The following is a 22,546-nucleotide window of genomic DNA, read 5'->3' on the forward strand; positions in this document are numbered from 1 at the left end:
CACACGTAAGTAAATTATTATATAATTTGGTAAATTTTCATACGTAGATGATACGTACATAAACAAATGCAACACGGTATTGAATAAAATTATCTAAAAAATGAGAAACACGTGGGGTACATATATGTTTACAGTAGTGTACAATACTATTAGTATACGCATAGGTATATATCAGCTGTTTCTTTTTTCGGCTAGGGAGACAACTTCCTGTTTTACCAACAGTTACATTACAAGAATACAAGTTTGGCGCTAGCGTTCAGAAAGGCGCTGCATTTAAATTTTGAAGTAGATAAATTATTACAAAATTACAGAAAATCCCGAAATTTTGGGGAATTAGGAAAATTAACTCTATGCTCATTTCAGCTAAGAATTAGAAATTAGCGGAAAATTGCTAAAAATTATGGGAAAGCTGGAAAAGTATGTGACGTATTGGCCTCCGCCAATGCGTCGTTTTTTTGAAAATCGATGCCCAGACATTGGTCAGCAGTCCCACGATGTCTTGGAGACGCTGTGGTCAGCTGCCCCAGTGTTTGGAGGATCGGTTTACTCCCTGCAACGCCATTTGGACAAGGGACTGAACAATCCAACGGATGTTTAGACCATTGTCAGCACCCAAATGACGCCACAGCAGGGATCAAATAAAGCAGTTTCAGGGCTTTTGGCACGTCCAGTATACTGTATGACTGTATGAGTCTTGCGTCAATGATGACACAAGACAATATTGGTGCAAGGAGCCGTGGAACTGCTTAGATCAGCGATTTGGACTTGGAGGAGATTTAGAGACTCGCGGAGAGCACAGATACCTTCCAGCAGCAGACCAGACAGGGTCTTCCACTGCTCGTAACCGCGCTCCAAGTCCAACTCATAAACACCTAATAACGCGATACCGACTCACTCGCGCAAGGAGTGTATACCATTAAGGTCAAATATATATATATACATTTAATACATTCCGCGAGTGAGATTATTAAGTGTTGTTCCCAACCCGTCACCAAGACACCCCTCCTAGAAGAGTGAACCCGAAGGGCTCACCGAGATCTAGCCGGACGGGGCACGACGGCCCAGCAGAAGGGGACAAGACACAGGAGTGTCCCATCACCATCAGTCCCAAGAGGGGATATATATATACACCAGCTACTAGTAACCGCTAGTAGCATCCAGAAATATATATATAACCCCTTAGTGAGCACACTGGGAATAATAGGAATCAGTTTGGCTATCCATTGCACCAAAAGAGGGGGTCGCCAAACTCCAAACGTCACATTGGCGCCCAACTAGTTTTTGGCACTCATCAGGAGATAGTGCAGAAGAATTATGTGACACTAGAAGTGGGAACATACTGAATTACGCGTACGGAGCCGACGGTCGACGAAGGAAGGAGATTAATAAATAAAAACACAGAACCCCAACCAACACCAGAGAAAATTAAACCGACAACGCAGACCGATAGCCGAGACGGGAAGTATAGCAGTGACAACGCTTGACACCAACACCAGGAACAACCCAACGCCAAGCCAGGAGCAGCAGGAGAAATTTGGGACAGGACAACTCGCCAACAGCGGTACCGGAGACAACTCAGCGCCAAACCTGAAAAATAAAATCATCATTAGCAGAGACAACAAACGAGATCCGGGACGACAGGATGAATATCGGACTACTGACAATCGTCATGGGACTCGCGTAAGTACTGAACAAGCTTAAAAATTCCTCCTATTCGCACACCGCGATCTTTGGCCAGTCGGACCCAACGACGCGACCGACGGAACCGAGACTCGCGACCATATTTAACACACACAGAATTAAATACAATAGACATAGACGGCGCGTCAAACGCAACCACCACGGGAGGACCGACGGAACCGGTCAACCGCGAGACGACAACAAGTAACCCGACGGCCATATCATGCGTAGCAAACACGACAACCACATTCACAACCTTACAGTCGAGAATAACAGCAAGTACGGTCGCACCAACATCAGTCAGTATTCCCCAACCTTTCGCGTTCAGTTCCCCAATACCAGGGAACATTAGACCAGAAATGGGACAGATGGGTCCGCCCTACAGAAATAATCGATCGGATTTGGTATTAGGACCATTTAGCCCTATGCTAGGAATGAATTACGCGATGGGGAGACAAGAGTTGGGACAACAATTTCACAGGGGCAATGGAATCGGTAGATCGGAAAGGGTACCCGGAAGCCCTATGTCGGAATTGAGTGCGAGATTTGGAAGGGCCAATTTCGGTCTCGGAGGACCGAATACGGTCCCTCAAAATACCTTCGAAGACGGGAATGTAGGACAGGGAGCTTTCTCAGGTCACGCACCACAAGCTCACGGATTGGGCTTGGGATACAATCCATGGGCAGATCACGGCTACGGAGAAGATCAACGAGTGAGGAATGCAATAAGATCATTGCCGAAATATGAGGTAGGGGATGATGTAGAGAGATTCATCACCACCCTGAATATGTCACGAAGACTTTTGAGGCCGGGAGATGAGCTAAATTTTCTGCACCAGTGCCTGCCAAAATTCGGTCCGAAAGCAAGATTGGCGGTAGAAAGCGCGCTAACAAGCATAAACTCGCTCGATGACCTTGTCACAAAGCTTCGCTTATCATTCGCAACTAGGGAAAACCTACGTCAAATTCTGGGAAAAATGTCGCGTCTGTATCAACAATACGGAGAATCTGTCACAGATTACGAAGCGCGATTCAGGGCTCTGCAATTAAAAGCACACCGTCGACTTGACACGGATCCGACGGTAGATTACGGGATCACGATCCACGGTATTAAATTAAATATGAGGGAAGCCTTTCTCGCCGGACTCAGAAGAGACATCAAGAGTATGATGTTTCCCCTGACTCCAGCATCTTTTGACGAGGCCGTCGGACTCGCGGTCACGATCGAGTCGAAAATAAAAGAAACCGAGGATTTCGAACAGCTACGGAGGCTGCATGCAAAACCAAAACAGTCTCAAGGGCAAGGGAAGATTCGAAGAATCGAATCAATCGATGATGACGCGATTGAGGCTGATTTGAGAGCGATGAACATCAGGTTCACAAACTCCACAAAATCCGACGGGCAAAAACGCGCAGTCCGAAACGAAAAGAACAAACCCGAGTACAGAGGGGGAAAACAGTCAGACAAACGGGTGACGAAACCTAACACCAACGATAACGTTTGCTACAGATGTGCCAAACCGGGGCACTATGCACGGGATTGTAGAACCCCCGCTCACCTAATAAAAAAACAACGTCCAACGAATAAAATCGCGACTGAAGAAAAAAGAGAAGACCCAAAGAACGACCAAGAGGCGGTCGCTAGTACCAGCCAAAATTTAAACTAAAAACGAGTCCAGAAGAGCTGCGCGATCTAGGACTCGAAGACATGGGCGAGTCAAAAGCGCAGAAAAAAACAATATATAAAACGGCCCATGTAAATTTCCGCGTAATGGACATACCTCCCACCCAAGTACATCTAAAGGTAGATCGAATGAAGGGAAGGGAGGGGAAATTCTTTGTAGACACGGGAGCTGATGTCAATCTAGTACGATCAGACAAACTCAGTCCGGAATTAAGGATAAATCGTGAAGAAATAATAATTATCAAAGGGGTTACACCGGGGAAATCGAGAACGATAGGGTACGTAACTCTGAACGTAGAAGGAATCGAAGACAAATTCCATGTCGTCGATTCGAGTTTTCCCCTTTCAGAAGATGGATTGCTGGGCAGGCCATTTCTGAAAAGCAGGGCAGTCAAAATTGACTACGGGGAAGACACCCTTACAATAGGGGAGGGGATACACACGTTTTTAAATACGGAATCAATTTCCCTTCCGCCTAGGACAATTAAATTAGTCTACGTCAGAGTAGGTAAATTCGACGCAGAAGTCGGTTACCTCCCGCGAAGGGACATCAAATCAGGGGTGTACTTCGGGGATGCGATAGTGAAACCTAGGGAAGGTGTAGCTTTTTCATACGCGTACAATACCCGGGAAACCGAAGAACGATTTAAAATTCCATTTGTCGACTTAGAAGAAATAGAGTCAATTGCAACGGAAGCGGAAATTAAAGCATTCAGCGAATCAGAGAGTTCGGAAAACCGGTCGGAGAGAACCAACAAAATAATGGAAATGCTCCGGCTGGAAGGTCTGGATGAGGAAGAGCAGGAAGAGGCAGAAAATTTAATAAAATATAATCCTTGGGTATATAAGCTTGATCACGAAAAACTAAAAGAAGCCAAAATACCGGGATATCAAATTAAACTAAAAGACGACGAACCCGTCGTAGTCCGACAATTCCGCCTGCCCTTCCACATCAGAGACAAATCTAAAGAAGAAATAGATACCATGCTGAAAGCCGGTATCATCGAACCCTCTGACTCACCGTATAACTCGCCAGCGTGGATGGTTGCGAAAAAACCAGGCCCCGACGGAGAGAAAGGGTGGCGTATGGTAGTCGATTTTCGTCGACTAAACGAAAAAATGGTCGCGGACGCATACCCACTACCCAATATCACGGATATACTCGACCAATTAGGGGGCATGAGATACTTCTCAACATTGGATTTGGTATCCGGATTCCACCAAATCCCTCTAGCCCCGGAGAGTCGCCCCAAAACAGCCTTCTCAACCACGGGAGGACACTATCATTATACCCGAATACCAATGGGCATTGCGAACGGTCCACCAGCCTTCCAGAGGTCAATGGACGTAGTATTATCCGGACTACAGGGGGCAGGGTTATTTGTCTACATGGATGATATAGTCGTCTATGGAAAAACTTTAGAAGATCATAGAGAAAAATATAAATCGTTCGTGGACAGACTCCATGATGCACAAATGAGCCTGCAGCCCTCTAAATGTGAATTTTTAAGGGAAGAGGTAGCCTTTTTGGGGCATTGCGTCAGCCACGAGGGAATAAAACCTAACCCCAAAACAATAGAACCCATCCTAAAATATCGAAAACCTAAGGATAGGAAGGGAATTAGACAATTTATTGGATTGGCGGGGTACTATCGGAAATTCATGGAGAATTTTGCGACAAAAGCACGCCCCCTAACGGAACTCTTAAAAGAAGAGGTCCCCTTTGAATGGGGAGAAAAACAAGAAAATGCATTCACAGGAATAGCCCGAGAAATAACGTCATACCCCATACTACGACACCCAGATTTTTCTCGACCGTTCATCGTCACGACCGATGCATCAGATTATGCGGTCGGGGCAATCCTCAGCCAAGGCAAGATAGGCGAAGATCTGCCTATAAGCTATGCCTCGCGAGTAATGACAAAACCAGAAAAAAACTATACAACTACAAAAAAGGAACTCCTAGTGATAATATTCGCGATTAGGCAATTCCGACCATATTTATACGGAAGAAAATTCACCCTGATAACCGATCACCAACCACTAGTGTGGCTGAGGTCAACAAAAGACCCAGGGGCCCAATTACGTCGTTGGGCAAATAAATTAGAAGAATACGATTATGAAATCAAATATAAACCGGGAAAGTTAAATTTAAACGCGGACGCGCTATCACGAAACCCGATACCTGAGGAGACAGAAGAAGTCACTCAGGAGAAAACCGTCGCAGTCATAGCCGGAATGAACGCGCAAATTTGGGACGTAGAGGTCGGGGACGCGATATGGTACACTATCAGACCAAGTGGCCAAAGAATAGGACCATGTGTGATCGAAGAAATATGGTCAGATAACAAAGTACTGGTCATGCGCGGCGATAGACCAGATATCGCTCGGGGGGAAAACATTGTGGCAGTGAATACCCCCCCCCGACAGACTGGAACACAAGCGAGACCGGGATTGAAGCGGTCTCAGCTTACGTCGACATAAAGGTCGGTGATATGGTATGGCACAAGAAATTCTCACCATATCACACGGTGGGACCACACGAAGTTATCGCACTCCTTTCGCCCGACGTAATTAAAGTCAGAACAGGGAATGTCGATACACACGTGAAGTCGTTCTAAGTCGTTCTAAGGGTGAAGTCGTTCTAAGGGTCCTAGAACGACTTCACACGGAAGCCAAGACGCCGGTCAACCAATAGAAACCCAAGAAAACCGCCCGACAAAAAGGAAGCGAGGACGCCCACGGAAAATTCCTGTTAAATCAGGGATACGAAAACGGCCCTCGAAATTACCAGCAGTTAAAAGAAAAAGAGGACGACCGCGAAAAATCCCACTCGAAGAAATATCTACAGAAGAGGAAAATATTGCAAAACGCCCAAAAAGAAACACGCAACCTCCTCAGCCAAATGAAGAACCGGAAACAGAAAGAGAGAGCTCTAACCCCGGAAGCGAACCCGGAAGTATATTCGACCCCACACAAGAGCCAATACCAACGTCAGATGAAGATATGGGTCGACAAAACTACCAAGAAGATAACGCAACAGCTGACGAGGGAAACGAGACGACACTCGACAACCGAAACGAGATCGACAATAGTCAAAACAGAGAACCACTGGATGACGCAAATTACGATGCATGGGAGCCGCCGACGGACGCTGATAACAGCGAGGGAGAAGACCCCCCTTTCGTCGACAACGAAGAGCCACCAGAGTATCAACTGTCTGAAGAAGAAGACAACGAGAATGTCCGACACTCTCGAATGCACGTGACGGAAGAAAAACAAAACTTCGCATTTTTTCTCCCAGCATCCGGAGAGCCGGATAACGCATGCCTTAGGGTATTAATCGAAAAGGAATGGATACAGGCAAAAGAACTGACGTCACAACGGTGTCAAACGGGAGAGGTAATTAAAATAAGGAAATCCGACAAATGGGGATTTGGCCTGGTCATTAAAGATGACTCAGAGGCAGAAGTCCTCGAGGATAACATTGAACGAACCCTAGAAATATTTCTCGAACTAATAACAGCCGAAAATATAGAAATAATAAGAATGGCACACGACTATGATTGCCTATCGGGACGATCACGAAGAACAATCAGAACGACCCTGAAGGAAAAATTACGCGGAACCAACATACAAGTAATATTATGCGCAAGATTACTCGACGTACCGACTACGGAAGATCGCATTTCCATCGTTGAAGAAAAACATACATCAACGATAGGAGGACATAAAGGTATCACCAAAACCCTACACGGAGTGAAACTCCAATACTATTGGAAAAACATGTCCCAAACGGCCGAGAATCCGTGAACCTCTGCCAAACCTGCCAACGCAAGAAACTAACGAGGGAGAAGGCCCGCCACCCCATGATCATTACAGATACACCAATCGACGCGTTCGAGAAGGTGTCTATGGACATCTATGAGCCCTCTGGCAGGAGCCACAGGGGATATGCATACTTATTGACAATGCAGGATTGTCTAACGAAATACGCCTTAGCCGTCCCATTGAGAACGGAACGAGCGGAAGACGTAGCACGGGCTCTCGCACGCAGATTAATATGTACATTCGGCGCGCCACAGGCCCTCTTGTCGGACAGAGGCACAAATTTTACAAATCAGATCACCGCGGAATTTTGTAAATTATTTAGAATTCGCCACTGTCTGACTACCGCGTACCACCCCCAATCAAACGGATCCCTCGAACGCAGTCACCATGTCCTGACCGAATTTCTGAAAACCCAAATCGGAGATAGCGGAGACTGGGACAAATGGATAGATATGGCGATGTTTGCGTATAATACGAGCGTACACGAAAGCACGGGATTCACCCCTCACGAGCTAGTTTTCGGAGTAAAACCACGCGTACCCTCAGCAAGGTCGATCGAGGGAATCGGAGGCAAACCCTATCGCGTATTATTCCAAGAATTAACCGAAGGTGTGGTGACAGTGTCGCCAGGACACCCCATCAACTCGATGGGAAATTCCCCAACCGAGTCTAGCCCCGGACCTGACCCTCGGAGGCTAATTACCCTCTCGACCATCATCAGTTTGGGGAACACCCCAAACCCTGGTCATTTATAAGCAATAAACCATTATTTAGAGACTGGGGAACTCCCCAGAACCGGCGCATTCCGAACCCTAAACCAGAGATCCAAAGGCGTTCCCTTTCCTACACTTTTCCTTTATAAGCCCACACTCTTCCCGATCTCTACACAGTCGTTCCTCTACCTTCCTCGGACACACTACTCCCGATCTACCTAGGACATACAATTCATTGTATCTTCAAAGAGGAAATAAAATATTCGACCACCGCACTGGCGTGAATCTCATTCAATCACCTGCTCAACCCCACAAAGGACTAAAAAGAATACGCGAACAAGCCCGGATAAACCTCATTAAATCGAAACAAAGATCAAAAAAATATTGTGACCGAAAAGTGAGGGAAATACCGCTTCAAGTAGGAGAATATGTTTGGCTCTTAAATGAGCCCAGAACGGGAAAAAGGGACAATGATTGGAAAGGACCATACCGTATTCTGGAAATTTTAGATCACAACAACGTGAATATCCAAATGGAAAGAAGATCAAAAATTGTACACCGCGACAAACTAAAGAAAGCGCGTCTCAGGGAAACCGAAAACCGCCCCGATAACCGAAATTAGAAAAAAAAAAACGAAACGACGAAATATTACCCGTTTTTCGAAAATTTCCGGTATAAAAAAAAAGGGGATATAAAATAAAATAATAATTCACCAAAATTGAAGAAGGGGCATCATCTAATTTGGCAGCAGTTGACTCCGGAAACCGAACTGGAGACGAGCTGGATGGGAAAAAGAAAAAAAACAACAATGAAATTTTCAGAAAATAAAAAAAACATATATTAAAATATTTTTAGAAAAAATTAAAGAAAAATATAAATCCTGGACGCAGTAAAACCGGGTACGATGGCCGCATCAGGAGAAAAGAGGATTCCCTCAGCCTTAGACACCGCGAAGACGATCCTAGAAAAAAAAAAACAAAGTATAAAAAGATTGGCAAAAACGAGGATCATGATCAGGAGAGACAAATAAAAAAAAAGAAAAATAAACACATACAAAAGCATCCCCACGAACATATTCAAAGAAGGCAAACCAGTCGTACTCGTCGACAATCTCCTCCCCGAGAGTAGGATCCCCGGATAAATATCGTAGATATTCCAGAGGATCATCCCCGTATTGATACATACGGGGAGCCTAAGAAAAAAATATATATCAAATTTAGCATCAGCCAAGAAAAAAAAGGAGGATAACTCACCACCGGGCAGGGGCCCTCAATAAAGAGACGGGGGAGACAAAAATCACCCGATAGCCATAGGCGCAGATTATCCTGTCGCCGAACCTCACGAGTAATCCCCATCCTGAGGATACTCTCCACACGATCCCAACAAGCATCGTAGAGAAGGTTAAACAGGAGACACGGGGCAGAATGGGAGAACAGAGGGACGCGATAGTAATCCTCCACCGTCAGGGTAAGCCAGAGTTCAGTAACCTCTTGCACGGTTTCCCAGGGAAAGGACTCCTGAACAACAAAGGGGAATATATATTAAACATAAAAAAAAAAAGAGAGAAAAAAAACTTACCAAAGATACCGGGAGAACTACGTCAAAATCCCCAACCTCAAAACCTGGAATTCAGAAAGGATGGTCCGTCATCTCACTAGAATGTCGCTGGCTATTGAGGAGATCGATCAACCCCAACCCAAAATATTGGCCAGACCGGATGGCGAGGAGAGTAAGAGCTACGCGGTACTCAAAAATTTCCCGTGGAACCCAAGAGGGAAGAGGCTCTAATAACAACTCGGGGAAATCATAAAATCGCGAACCACCACGAATCAGGGACCCAACGAAGGGAACTGTCTCTATAAGGTCCTCCAACACCCGCACAATCGGATCGCCAGCGGATAACACCATTATATAACAATAAAACAAACCACAAACGAACGACGTGACAGACGGACAACGACTGAATGACCACACGTCAACGAAGAACAAAAAGGGAGAAGAAAAGGAAAGATTCCAAGAAAAGAGATTATAAACACCCCACACAGCATAGAGGGTAATGATAAAAAAAAAAGGGGGGGGATCAACTTACCAACTATGGAGCAACACCTGAGTCAGACGGAATCACCGACGACTGTCGGGATTCTGGGAGACGACGTCCGGATCCACGACGACGTCCGGATCCTCGTCGACGACCGGAACCTCGAGGACGCCCGGCACCTGGGCGAGATCAGGACAAATGGATAATCGACTTATCCATTCCCCGGGCGTGAATCGACGGGACCGACGAGCCGTCTGACGACCCCCACAGACGGAAACACGGGATCGTCGAGCCGTCTGTCGACCCGATCCATACCCCGATTCGGGGCGAATCCCTAAGAAAACAAAAAAATAAATTAAAAACGAAGGGGAATAAATTATCGTGAGTGATAAATTAAACAAAATTTGACGAGATAATTAATGGTAAAAAGAGTAAATATTTGAGACTTGTCCAGTTTTTTTGCACTTTCAACAAATAAAATAACAAGAAAAATCATCAGTAAGGAAATAATGGATTGAATATCAGAAACTCTTCGACTTCGTTGCTCGCAATAACAAAAATAATAATAATAAAAGAAAATCAGATTTATTTCTTTCTCAACTAAACGGAAGAGAACCCCGGTCCATAAAGCCTTCCCCAAGAAGCACCACTGGAGGAGGAAGAAGCGGGTGACGTAGGCCGTCTCCCTCCTTCCCGCGGTCCACTACTCACGACGCTCCCACTTGAAGGAAGAAGCGGGTGACGTAGGCCGTCCCCCTCCTTCCCGCGGTCCCCTACTCGCCACGCTCCCGCTTAAAGAAAGAAGTGGATGACGTAGCGCCCCCCCCCCGCAGTCCCCTGTTCACTAGTCTTATTATAAATGGACCCCTCAATTCCCCCAAAAATTAGAGCCACCCCTTTTTAACCACAATCGGAAATCAACATTGAGCATATATCACCGTAAATACGTTTAATGTTAAATTGACCCGTCCTAATAATTAATAACTAAAAAAAAAAAGGGGAAAATAAACTCGCAAAAAAAAAATTTTGTTAATCATAAATCTACCAGGCTTGGATATAGCCAAATCAAAATATTTAAATTATTACGCCATAAATAGACGAGCCAATTTATCACAAAAAAAAAAACATTTTTCTTTTTCTCTCAAATACCCCACGGCCAAAATTATATATATTTAATGCAATTTAATAATCAAAAAAAAAAGGGACTTACCGGTAAAAGCACCGCCGGTGGAAATAGGCTCATCCCCATTTGGTGATCGGGACACCTTGCTTAGTAATCCGTGCTGAGACATCCTTCACCAATCGAAAGAGAAAAATCCTCACAAAAATATTTATACACGCACTCACAAAAATATTTAGACACGCACTCACAAAAATATTTATAAAAACTTCAATGTTCGTCAAATGTCACCAAGCGACTGGTGACACACGCCCCGCAATTGCGACCCGATAATCCGACACCCCCCACCGGAAGAGCATACTCTTGGGCACCAAGAAAGACGTCGGGCGGCGACCGATATCGATACCGAGAAAAATTACCAATCAATCTCGCTGGCGCACCAACGACGATTATTTAAATTTCGAAATTCCCTAGGGACACCCTCGTTCATTGTAAATTTACACTAATTTGTAAAACATTAATCTATTTAGAATTGTGAATTAGGGTAGCGAGAAGATGAATGGAATTGAGCCCAGAAATGATAATACGGATGATTATCGGGTGCTGAGAGAAATTTTACGGTTTTGGGGTAAAGGTTATACATTGATGCATGAAAAAAAAATATTGCGTATTTTACTGGAAGGTAATTCCAGAAATTAGAGGGAATAAAGAGATGGGGTGAATATATGCGCGGGATGTTAGAAATTTTTTTATTCACTTTGGTGATTACGGAGATATCTGAGACTCATTTTTTTTTTTTAATATAGGGGTTTTGGGAATATTAATTACCACTCTCAGGGTATTTTTAATGGATCAATAGTTCTAGTAACTATTGCACCTGAAAATTTGGTCACCTGAACTTGTTAAAAATTTTTAAAAAAATTAAAATTTATCAAAAAAAAAAATACTTACGTCATTGAATTGAGAATAATAAATTATAGTTTTTGCGATAATGAAATAATTATTTCGAACTGATCACAGCTCCTTTAGTTGTAAAATGTTATACAAATATGTTACCAGGAAATTTAATAGAGGATCCTGCATAATCCCTACCTCTGTCAGGAATATATTTTAATGTTTTCACATTTCGCCCGAAAAATATTCTTATTTCTGACTGATGAACTGTAGAGTACAATCAGCCAGGAATAAGAAGGGGAGTGAAGGACGAAACGTAAACAACAAAATAGCCGTGTATGATTGGATGTTTCAGGCTCGCAGGGAGCCCGGAAACTCCAGGCGTGGAAATCACACGATTAGAGGAAGGAAACGGAATCCTAACCACTAAATATGCGAACCTGCGAATCTATCACACGGTGTGGAATATGATTACACATATCGACATAACAAAATTCCTAGAGAAAAAACAAATCCTCACACGACACTGGTTGGGAATTAAAGGGATCTGTACCCAACTACGAGGCAATTGTAATTTTGAAGACCAATTAGACCAGGTAATTAATCGGCTCGATATATTAGACGGTACTCATCGACACATGAGAGAATTGTTAGCAGAAACACCGGAGAGATCGAAACGAGCGGTCCTCGGATTTGTCGGGAAAATAAGCAAGATTCTTTTCGGGACAATGGACGAAGATGCCGCGGACTATTACGACCAATACATAGAATCCCTACAGAACACAACTAGGGAAACCCTAGCCCTTCTGGCGAATCAAACGCACATTATTCGATCCGAATTCGAATCAATCCACCAAACTATTCAAGGTCTAACTAAAGAAATTAAGACCTTGAACGCGACAGTCTACGTAGCCATCGGAAACATCCTTGAACGTATCGATACTATAGGGATTAATGGGAAAATGGCGAGCCTTATATCAGCTTTCGATGCGGAACTGAGCGAATATGAGCTCGACACCCAAATGCTGATTAACACCATCCTATTCGCGAAAAGAGGACAATTGCACCCGTCAATTATGTCGCCAGAAAATATCCTGGACGCTGCTAACGAAGTAATTCAACATAATCGGGGGGCGGAGTTCCCGGTCCCCCTAGAAATCCCATATATCACCGAATTACTAAAACTCGCGGATCTGACGGCCTATTTTCATAAGGAAAAGGTCGTATTCGTCATCACGATACCAATACTTGAGTTAACAAAATATACCGTGTATCGACACCTGACGTTGCCGACAAAAATTAATAATACCTCAACATCTCTAGTGGCCTTTATAACACCAAGTTATCCCTACACCGCTATTTCGGAGGAAGCCAACACCTATCTCAAGCTTGACAGTGAAGACATCAACCACTGAAAATCGGGAATGATCGGCCTTATATGCAAGACCGCACGACCCTTATACGAGGTCAATGGGAACAAGGATTGTGAGGTACAAATGATCTCCAATCCCCGTTTCTCGAGCTCCGAAATATGCGATGTACGGGTAAAATCAATGGACCGAACATATTGGGCCCGAATAGGAAATTCCAACACATGGGTTTTTTCCGTCGTCACGGAAGACGAAATACGAATAAAATGTACAAGACGCGAACCCGCCACGATCATCATTACGGGAACCGGAAGAGTCACCCTAGCGCCGGACTGCGAGATTCGATCGCGATCCGTCACCCTCACCTCATTCCAAGAACTGACGTCGAAGTTCGACCTAAAATTCGTGGACCGAGCCATCTTCGACATCCCGACCCTACTAAACAAGACAATACGCGGACTCGGACCGAACAATTTGACGGAAATCTTAGGCGAAATAGGCCTACTACAAACGGTACAGGTTGGACAGAACGACGAGGACAGCGTCACAAGGGACAGTCTCGGGCTGCAAGTCATTATCGATCAAGCCCGAGCGCTGTCCAGATAAGGGGACACAAATAGAAGACTGAGGAGGGTTGAACACGGGTTAGGATACACGGGGATTTCGCTAGGAATTCTTGGGGTGATTGCCGCGGCATGTTGGAAATTCTCCCTATGGTCGAAGGTCGCGACGCTATGTGGGGGAGTTAGGTTTTGTTCAGGTACTCGAAACAGGGAGAACGAGCCCCACCAACCGAGAACCAGGACCCCATCGCCGCAGGCGCCACCACGACGATCACGCGCGAGAAAAACAAACCAAGAAGTACACCTTCCGATGAAGACGCTCGCTCGAGGAGTACGACCGGGGCCTACAGCCACCATCACGGAGATTGTGGAGCTGGACGAACACTTGGAGCCTGTCGAACCAAGTCGCCCAGTCGAGACAGCCGCCCCCCTCACCACTCAGCTTGCGCTGATTCCCCAAAATCGAGTCACGCACACCCAACAATATCAGGCCCTTCCGATGATCAGCGGGCCGCCGGAACGAACAGGAGCCCAGGGTTGGCAGATCGTCAGCCCATACTGGAACGGGAGACGTCTTACTCCAGACCACCCCTCCAACACGACCTGGGAGGATGGTAACCAGCAGAACCAACCCCGAAAGCACCTATCAACGACCTCGCTAACTTGTCCTTACGTTTATCCGAAAGGAGTTAAATACTGTTCTTAATAAGGATTTTAGCAATAAGAAAAACTGTAAGGGTCCGGTCGATAGGGATAGTTTTAAATTTGCTCATATAGCAGGGATTTTGGACCTTATGGCAGGGAAGTTGATAGCCCTTTTGGCATAAGCCGGGGCCCTTAAAGCACAGACTATATTAAAATTCGTTTCTCTTAGTTTAGTACTATTGCCACCTGATTGTGAACCAGGGTAGCAATAGTTTTATCAGGGGAGTGTGACGTATTGGCCTCCGCCAATGGGTCGTTTTTTTGAAAATCGATGCCCAGACATTGGTCAGCAGTCCCACGATGTCTTGGAGACGCTGTGGTCAGCTGCCCCAGTGTTTGGAGGATCGGTTTACTCCCTGCAACGCCATTTGGACAAGGGACTGAACAATCCAACGGATGTTTAGACCATTGTCAGCACCCAAATGACGCCACAGCAGGGATCAAATAAAGCAGTTTCAGGGCTTTTGGCACGTCCAGTATACTGTATGACTGTATGAGTCTTGCGTCAATGATGACACAAGACAATATTGGTGCAAGGAGCCGTGGAACTGCTTAGATCAGCGATCTGGACTTGGAGGAGATTTAGAGACTCGCGGAGAGCACAGATACCTTCCAGCAGCAGACCAGACAGCGTCTTCCACTGCTCGTAACCGCGCTCCAAGTCCAACTCATAAACACCTAATAACGCGATCCCGACCCCCTCGCGCAAGGAGTGTATACCATTAAGATCAAATATATATATATACATTTAATACATTGCGCGAGTGAGATTATTAAGTGTTGTTCCCAACCCGTCACCAAGACACCCCTCCTAGAAGAGTGAACCCGAAGGGCTCACCGAGATCTAGCCGGACGGGGCACGACGGCCCAGCAGAAGGGGACACGACACAGGAGTGTCCCATCACCATCAGTCCCAAGAGGGGATATATATATACACCAGCTACTAGTAACCGCTAGTAGCATCCAGAAATATATATATAACCCCTTAGTGAGCACACTGGGAATAATAGGAATCAGTTTGGCTATCCATTGCACCAAAAGAGGGGGTAGCCAAATTCCAAACGTCACAAGTAGGAAAACCCGAAAAAATATATTTGCTACCATTATACCTTTAAAAAAATCTACATTTTTATTTTTGATTATAGATTTGTCTTGAAAATGTATGCGGATGATTCAAATAATGCTCGAAAAAGAAAAAAACTCGATAGATGACTTCACCAGGGACGTGATATTATTATACTTCATGTCCATTCAAAAAGTGCCCCCATTGCTTTGATAAACTTGATTTTTTATGTACAATTTCTCATGTCGCGAGCGCACCTAAAAATGCTCACCCAAAAAAGTGCCCAACGCGCCATAAGTTCAAGTTTTCACTTCTGCCTGCACTCCCGGAGTGCAACCCTTTTTTTTCATAAATCAAATGCCGGGAAACTTGGAGTGAAATCGCGCTCTAAATAAATGTCTGACTCCCCTCCATAAGTGTTGAAAGGGATTTAGGTAAACACAAATTTGGGAATAGTTGGATATCCGGATCTTTACCATTTCGTAATGGTCTTTGATCACAAATTTGAGAAACACACTGGCCAATTTCTCCAAAATTATAAGGTGAATTCCATATACATCGTGGAAAGTCTGCAAGTGTGTACTTACTTCTAGCACCTGACTGGTTTCGCTCCAAACGCCAATCAAACCAAATGGTATCCAATTTTCGCATTTTACTACTTTAAATAGGCCTTTTTCAATTGCCCCCCTGATCTGTGTGTCCGGCTCCCAGCAATATGGCTTCATCACCTATGCCAGGCTGATAGCATGGCAATTTAATAATTTCTTGTGTAGAACCTAAATTGACCGGTGGGTGTAACTCAAGCAAGCAGAAACTTCATGACGAATTTTCCGTCAATGACGGAATTTTTTTACAAGGTTAGTGTGCTAACAAACTTGTTTTTTTGGCAAAACAGAAAAACTGAAATATCATAAAAACTTAATATGAATGGATATAAATATTTCAGTCAATTGAGATGGAGTATGTCAAGACAAAAATTTACAGGTAGGAAACATTGAAAAAGGTTGTATCGTTTTTGAGATAGTAGCGAAAACATGGTAAAAATGACATGGAAATTTGTGAATGAAGTCTGGAGGAATGTGACTGAATTTTAGCACAGACTTAGTCATGTAACGGGACATTTCCTATGGGGATCGAAAATGCCCATTACCTTCGCCCAACTTCCCTTGGGTCCAGTTAAATCACAGAAACACATAAACCGATAGGCGCCAGGTAATTTTTAAGCCGGTGTGATATCCAAAACCCTTTATCAATAGTTCATCCCGCATTTCCCGTAAATATTAACCACAAGGAAACACATTCCTTAAACAATAAATACTACCTTTCAAAAACCCGTCCAATTTCACCATCCCAGCAACAAAAACACCACGTCATCCAACATTGGTTTCGCCATTTAGGTGAGTGCATTCACCCTAGCAAGAGAATGACACATGCCAGAGCATTGAACTCCACCGCGGAAATCATGCACTGCCAAAACTGCTGACCTAACAGGTCGATCCCCTTTAGCAATTGGTAGTGGGAAACCGCACCATAATTTCCACCAATTAGAAGCCAATTCGTGTAACCACCACGAACCGACCCGCTCCCCAAAATCAAAAATCGAAATCAGTCTAGAAGCAACCGTCGGGGCGATAGTTTGACTTGGTGGAAATCACTTTCCGGAATCGATCTGTTTCTTTCGGGCCTCCCATACTATAATTCGCGATAAAGTCGATATAGTGCGTGGTAGTCTATTTGATCATAATAAAAAGCTAAGCGGTCGGAAGTGTACAGGGATACTGCATCCTTTAATCGAAAGTAGGAGTGTTTCTTGCATTTTAAGAGAACTAACTTATCAGTTTCTGTGGGTGTGGATATTCTCAAAACTTTTCAAAAACATTGTTCATTAATTATAAGCGAGTGGGTGAATGTGGCATGAATAAGAAGTATTCATGATAGGATCAGAGGCTACCCCGATTCTGGTGAAGAAAGACGATTGTGTCACCGAAGGATCCACACATACCCGATACATAAGGGGTAACATACCTTTACACGCCTAAACTGTGAGTCTCATAGAAATAATTATATTCTTCTGCAATTCCGAATTAATTGGCTAATGAACTCTCTAAGAAACTATTCGGGGACAAATATTTTATCGTTAATACTTTTTCGTCAAATAAAATTCACATAAAATTCTAGATAGAAATCATTCATTGTTAATTGTAAATCGAAAAGGGTGATAATAAAGAAGATTATTTTTGAGAATCAAATTTACTCGGAATCATTTGATTATTCCTAGCTCCTTTATTCCCATTTCCAATTAAACTAACAACCTAATTAAGGTAAGAGCGAAAAAACAAACCTAGCGTCGTCCAAATAAAACTTCAAATATAAAAATACGTAGCTTCATTCCATATTTTTAATATAGCTTTTCCATATTTTTATATCAAAATTTCTAGTTCTTGTTTTCTGTTCACTCGCACAGGGTAGCGACACTGAGGAGGTGATTGTGAACGGTTTTTTATTTTGATTAATTAATTAGATATGATGGATTTGGGATTATATTTAATAGATCTCAAACAATTATTAATTTGGCAAAATTATTATTAAAATTGAATTATATTAAATTTAACTAAAGGGAGGAGTGTAACCAGAAATGGTGTAACTCGTAATCAAATAGTTGAATCAATAATTATAATATTTTTTATTTGAATGTACTACGGAACTAACTTAAAATTAAATAAACGACAATCCTTAAGCGATTACACGGACCATGGAGAGATTCTACATTTTCAGGTTTCTTTATGATAGAACGTGGTAATAAACCCTTCGAAGGATTAGGAACCATAAATTGGTCCGCAATAAATTCATTCGGAGGAGTACAACCATAGGAATTGCTCCATCATAAAGTTCTGGGGAAATCCCGACTATATTGAAGGAATTATAGATGAGTTTTATTCCCACTAGAATATTAAAAGGTTTGACCTTCTATCGAACAATTATCGGGGGAAATCCCAGTCAAATAATAAAAAATACAAACTATTACAATCTAACAAAACAATTAAATTTTAAAAAGAAAACCCTTCTGCGACAGAACATTTTCCGTAAATAACTCCATTATATAACAGTTGTCCTCCGACGCTGACAAAGTCTCCGGACATAACACCGGGATTACCAAACCGGAAGTCCTTAGAATCGAAACACACAAATTCCAAAAAGGCTCAAACCGCCACCAATCACATAAAATTAACAACAATAACGGAACCAACTGAATCCTCGAGAAAGGTCACGGTCCCCGGTTAGCTCAGTATGCCAGGTTATGCAGAGAGGGGTAGGTTTTCGGTGGAATCAGGGCCATTCGCGAATCTCCAATTTTGAGCAACTTCTACCCTCGATGAGCCTTGACTTGGAAAGTAAAATGAAAGGGAAAGAAATATCTCCCAAAACCTATGTATGTTATCTATTTTTCAACACTCTTCATTGAGCAGTCGGTTATTCCAGGTGAGGCTTTTAATATTAACTGAAATTAATCTGATTCTCTTTATAATTATCAAAGGGCGCAGTCCCTTATCATTTTCCACCCGTGTTACCTAATTTTAAATTAACACCTCAAATTCTCCTTACCATTTTACTACTTTTTCTTATATATATTAATTTTTTAATGAAAACGGAATTTCTGGTCTTCGCAAACGCCACCAAATAATTTCCCATAACCGCGATTAGTTTCTCATAATTCCCAGAAAAGTAGGGGGTTTCCCCTATGCGTCTGAAGGAGTGAGAGAGAGAGATGAAAAACCCACCACGCTTGGGGGACACCACACTAAATAAACCCGCGAACGAAAAAATCGCGAACACTCGGAAACCGCAGAGTCGATTTTTACAAATCAAACTCCCTTGAACGCGGAAAACTTTACTTTGTATTTCCTCAAAATTCCCTAATGATCGCATCGGTACCACTTAAACTACAGCCACCGGAAGCCCAGTGGAATCGCGCACCGCAACTACACCACGCGTTGCTCGAGAACTTCACACAACGGGGAAGTCCAAATGGGGGTTAGCTGACCGACACATAATAAGGGGAAAACCACCCGAAAGTGGAGACCAAATCTCGCGCTTTGATTACTAGTTCAAAGCGAGTAATTAAGAATAAAAACTAACGGTAGTTCGCCAATGCTTCCTCTTCTGTTTACGTCCCATGTCTCACTTTAATCCGAGAGGGATTATACTTATTCTTATACACGATTGTACTCTTTAAGGGACGACTGATCCCATTGACCCATAGATCGCGACTCACCGACTCCCTGATGGACGTGCTATGATCGGCAGTGGGCTCGACAGGACACGTCCATTTTTCCGAGGGCCTCGCGAATGTGTCCGAATTTCTGGATCGGATCGTTGTGTCCCTCGCATTCCTGCGGGGGTTAAGAAAATCGATATTTTCTTGGAATCGCTCATTCCAAGAATGTCCTATGTCGAACGGATGAAAGTTCTGTATAATTACCTGAGGTCTTTGGCGCTTCGCGCGGGTTAATTCTCGAGGGATTTATAAGGTTAAATAAACGCGTTGCCCAAAATCTTACTCATTTCCCTAACTGCAAAAACATCCTGCAGTTCACCGGAAGGAAGGGCTGCTCTTGCTCCGTGTGACCTTCCACCCAAAAAAATAAACGAAGATAATTAATCTTATTGAATCCCTCAATTTTGCGCGCCGGTATCTCTACCGGACTTTTGATTCCCCGCGAGATTGACAGAAAGGGGGATTCCCATGGGCGTCATCAGATGGCTCATAATTTTCTTCTTCTCCGCAATAACTCCATAAGCCTCACCCCTGAGGGACGAAGACAGGAGGCTGGGTAACAGCAACTAACACCAGGATCCTGGGGCCCACTTCGGAACCCGGCTAGCGATAGCTATAACGTCGACCTACGGGAGTAAAGACCCGTCAGAAAGACTGAAGGCATCGCCGCGGACCAGACTCCCCAAGCCAAGGTGGCAGTTATCGTACCGAGGGCTGAATGGCACTGGGGAACAGTGTCTTTAACGATACCCTTGGGGAACCAGGCAGCACCCCATTGTATTTATGCCTTACCCCCGTATCCGGGCTCTGCGGGGGTGGACTTTATTTTCCTAGGATTCTGGTGGGACACACATGGAGCCCAGTATTAATGCTAATTTTAACTCCAAGAACGATGCCCTTCCAAAGGGAACGGCAGAGGCTTTGAAGGTAGAGGAGGAGACGGTCGGCGCTAGGACCTCAGAAGGGGAACAAGCGCTGATGGATATAGCGGAGGAGTCAGCCTCAGGGGGACCTATCATGGGTGGGCCCTCCCGTGAAAACCCGTGGGTGCGGCAGTGGCCCTGGAAAGAATGGGCAAGCAGAACCAGACACTCACTACTGGAAAGTGGACGGTTTGGGACTGCAGGAGCGGAGACGGGGGGATGAACCTGGTACTGGGGGTGGATCCCAAGTCCCTAGAGGTCGAAGGATTTCGGGATGGCCCCCTTCTACTGCCTCGGCCAGGCTCGTTTTTACGAGACCCAGCGGAGAGCCGGTGGAGGAGGAGCACCTCGGGCCCAGCGGGATCCCGGGAGCGCGGGCACTGACCAAAGTGGGTCAGGAGCCGCAGGTAATAAGGACGGGCGGACATACACTCGAGGGGCAGCTCGCTGAAGGACATCGCCAATCTACTCAACCAATCATACCTAGAAGTTAAAGATAAGTTTTATTTGAAAAATCCCAAAGACTCTGACTACATTACTATCTTTATCAAGGACTTAGTCACCTTTAAGAGATGCAAACAACCCCTATCAGATTCTAAAATTGAATACTACACATACACCCCTGGGTCAGACAAAAGCAAAAACATAGTTCTTAAAAATCTCTACGGAGATTTCTCTGTTGAAGAAATCTTCCAAGCAATTAATGATTTAAAATTAGATAACATCAAAACAACGAAAATTTCAAAAATGATTCTTAACAAAAACACTGGTCATTGTGAATTTTTAGTCCAACTAACTAACGATTCTAATTTAAAAAAATAAGCCGTCATGGGACGCCTGGCAGATGTGAAACATTATGTGTGTACAAGTAATATGCATATAAGATGATATTATTACAGGAATTAAATATAGCCTAATGGAAAAATGAAGTATTACGAATTTCTTACAGAAAATGGTAACTTTATTTAATAAACATTTATTTACATGTGATATAAAAGTTCGATATTAATATCAAGTGGCCACAATTTAAATATTTTCATTCGTGATTTCAGTAATAGTTATATTTGATGTTTCCTCTGCCGGTATTACTGTGACGATTGGTCGATGATAACTAAAGTACGTTACAAAAATATTGGACGAAACATCATCAAGATATCTCACAAACACAGCATCTATTGTTGTTCCATATTAAAAAATATAAACACACATTTATATTTTAAAAAATATAAATATGTTAATAAAATCTAAGATAAAAATTAAAATAGTCTGGTACTATTCGATTAATAAAGTCTTACACAAGATTGATAGTATGCCTTGTGTTTGAATGATCAGGGTGGCGTCCAGTTTCAATAAGAATATGTTGTGATCCCTGCGATGATTGTTGGGAACTGAAATATTTAAAAAAATATGATATTAAAATACACAAAAAAAAAAAAATTTAAGTGTGGCTTCAATATACTCATGAACTCAAATCTTAGTTAATTATTGCAATATATGACTAAAGATTTGCAAATATAAATTTTATTAATAAATTTTTCTATATTAATTCCTTCATGAATAATAAAAGAATACTTAATTGAAGATAATATTAATATTATTTATATAAATTATTAATATGATTAATATGAATATAATTAATTAAATATAAAAATATAATAATTACATTTATGGAAACTTGAAAAATAC

General features: G+C 43.3%; 2 protein-coding genes across 2 annotated transcripts; one reads left to right on the forward strand and one right to left on the reverse strand.

Annotated features, from left to right (window-relative positions):
* Positions 1 to 1,649: 1,649 nt before the first annotated feature.
* LOC135171235 (uncharacterized) lies at positions 1,650 to 13,375 on the forward strand. Its single transcript, XM_064137625.1, has 2 exons — positions 1,650 to 1,680; positions 12,316 to 13,375. Exons 1-2 carry the CDS (start codon positions 1,670 to 1,672, stop codon positions 13,373 to 13,375), a joined length of 1,071 nt encoding a protein of 356 aa, XP_063993695.1. The 5' UTR covers positions 1,650 to 1,669.
* Positions 9,746 to 11,238, reverse strand: LOC135171236 (uncharacterized). The gene is made up of 2 exons (XM_064137626.1): positions 11,157 to 11,238; positions 9,746 to 10,280 (listed from the first exon to the last, which is right to left on the reverse strand). Exons 1-2 carry the CDS (start codon positions 11,236 to 11,238, stop codon positions 10,030 to 10,032), a joined length of 333 nt encoding a protein of 110 aa, XP_063993696.1. The 3' UTR covers positions 9,746 to 10,029.
* Positions 13,376 to 22,546: the final 9,171 nt, after the last annotated feature.

This window comes from Diachasmimorpha longicaudata, chromosome 19, assembly GCF_034640455.1.
Source record: "Diachasmimorpha longicaudata isolate KC_UGA_2023 chromosome 19, iyDiaLong2, whole genome shotgun sequence".
NCBI classification, from domain to species: Eukaryota; Metazoa; Arthropoda; class Insecta; order Hymenoptera; family Braconidae; genus Diachasmimorpha; species Diachasmimorpha longicaudata.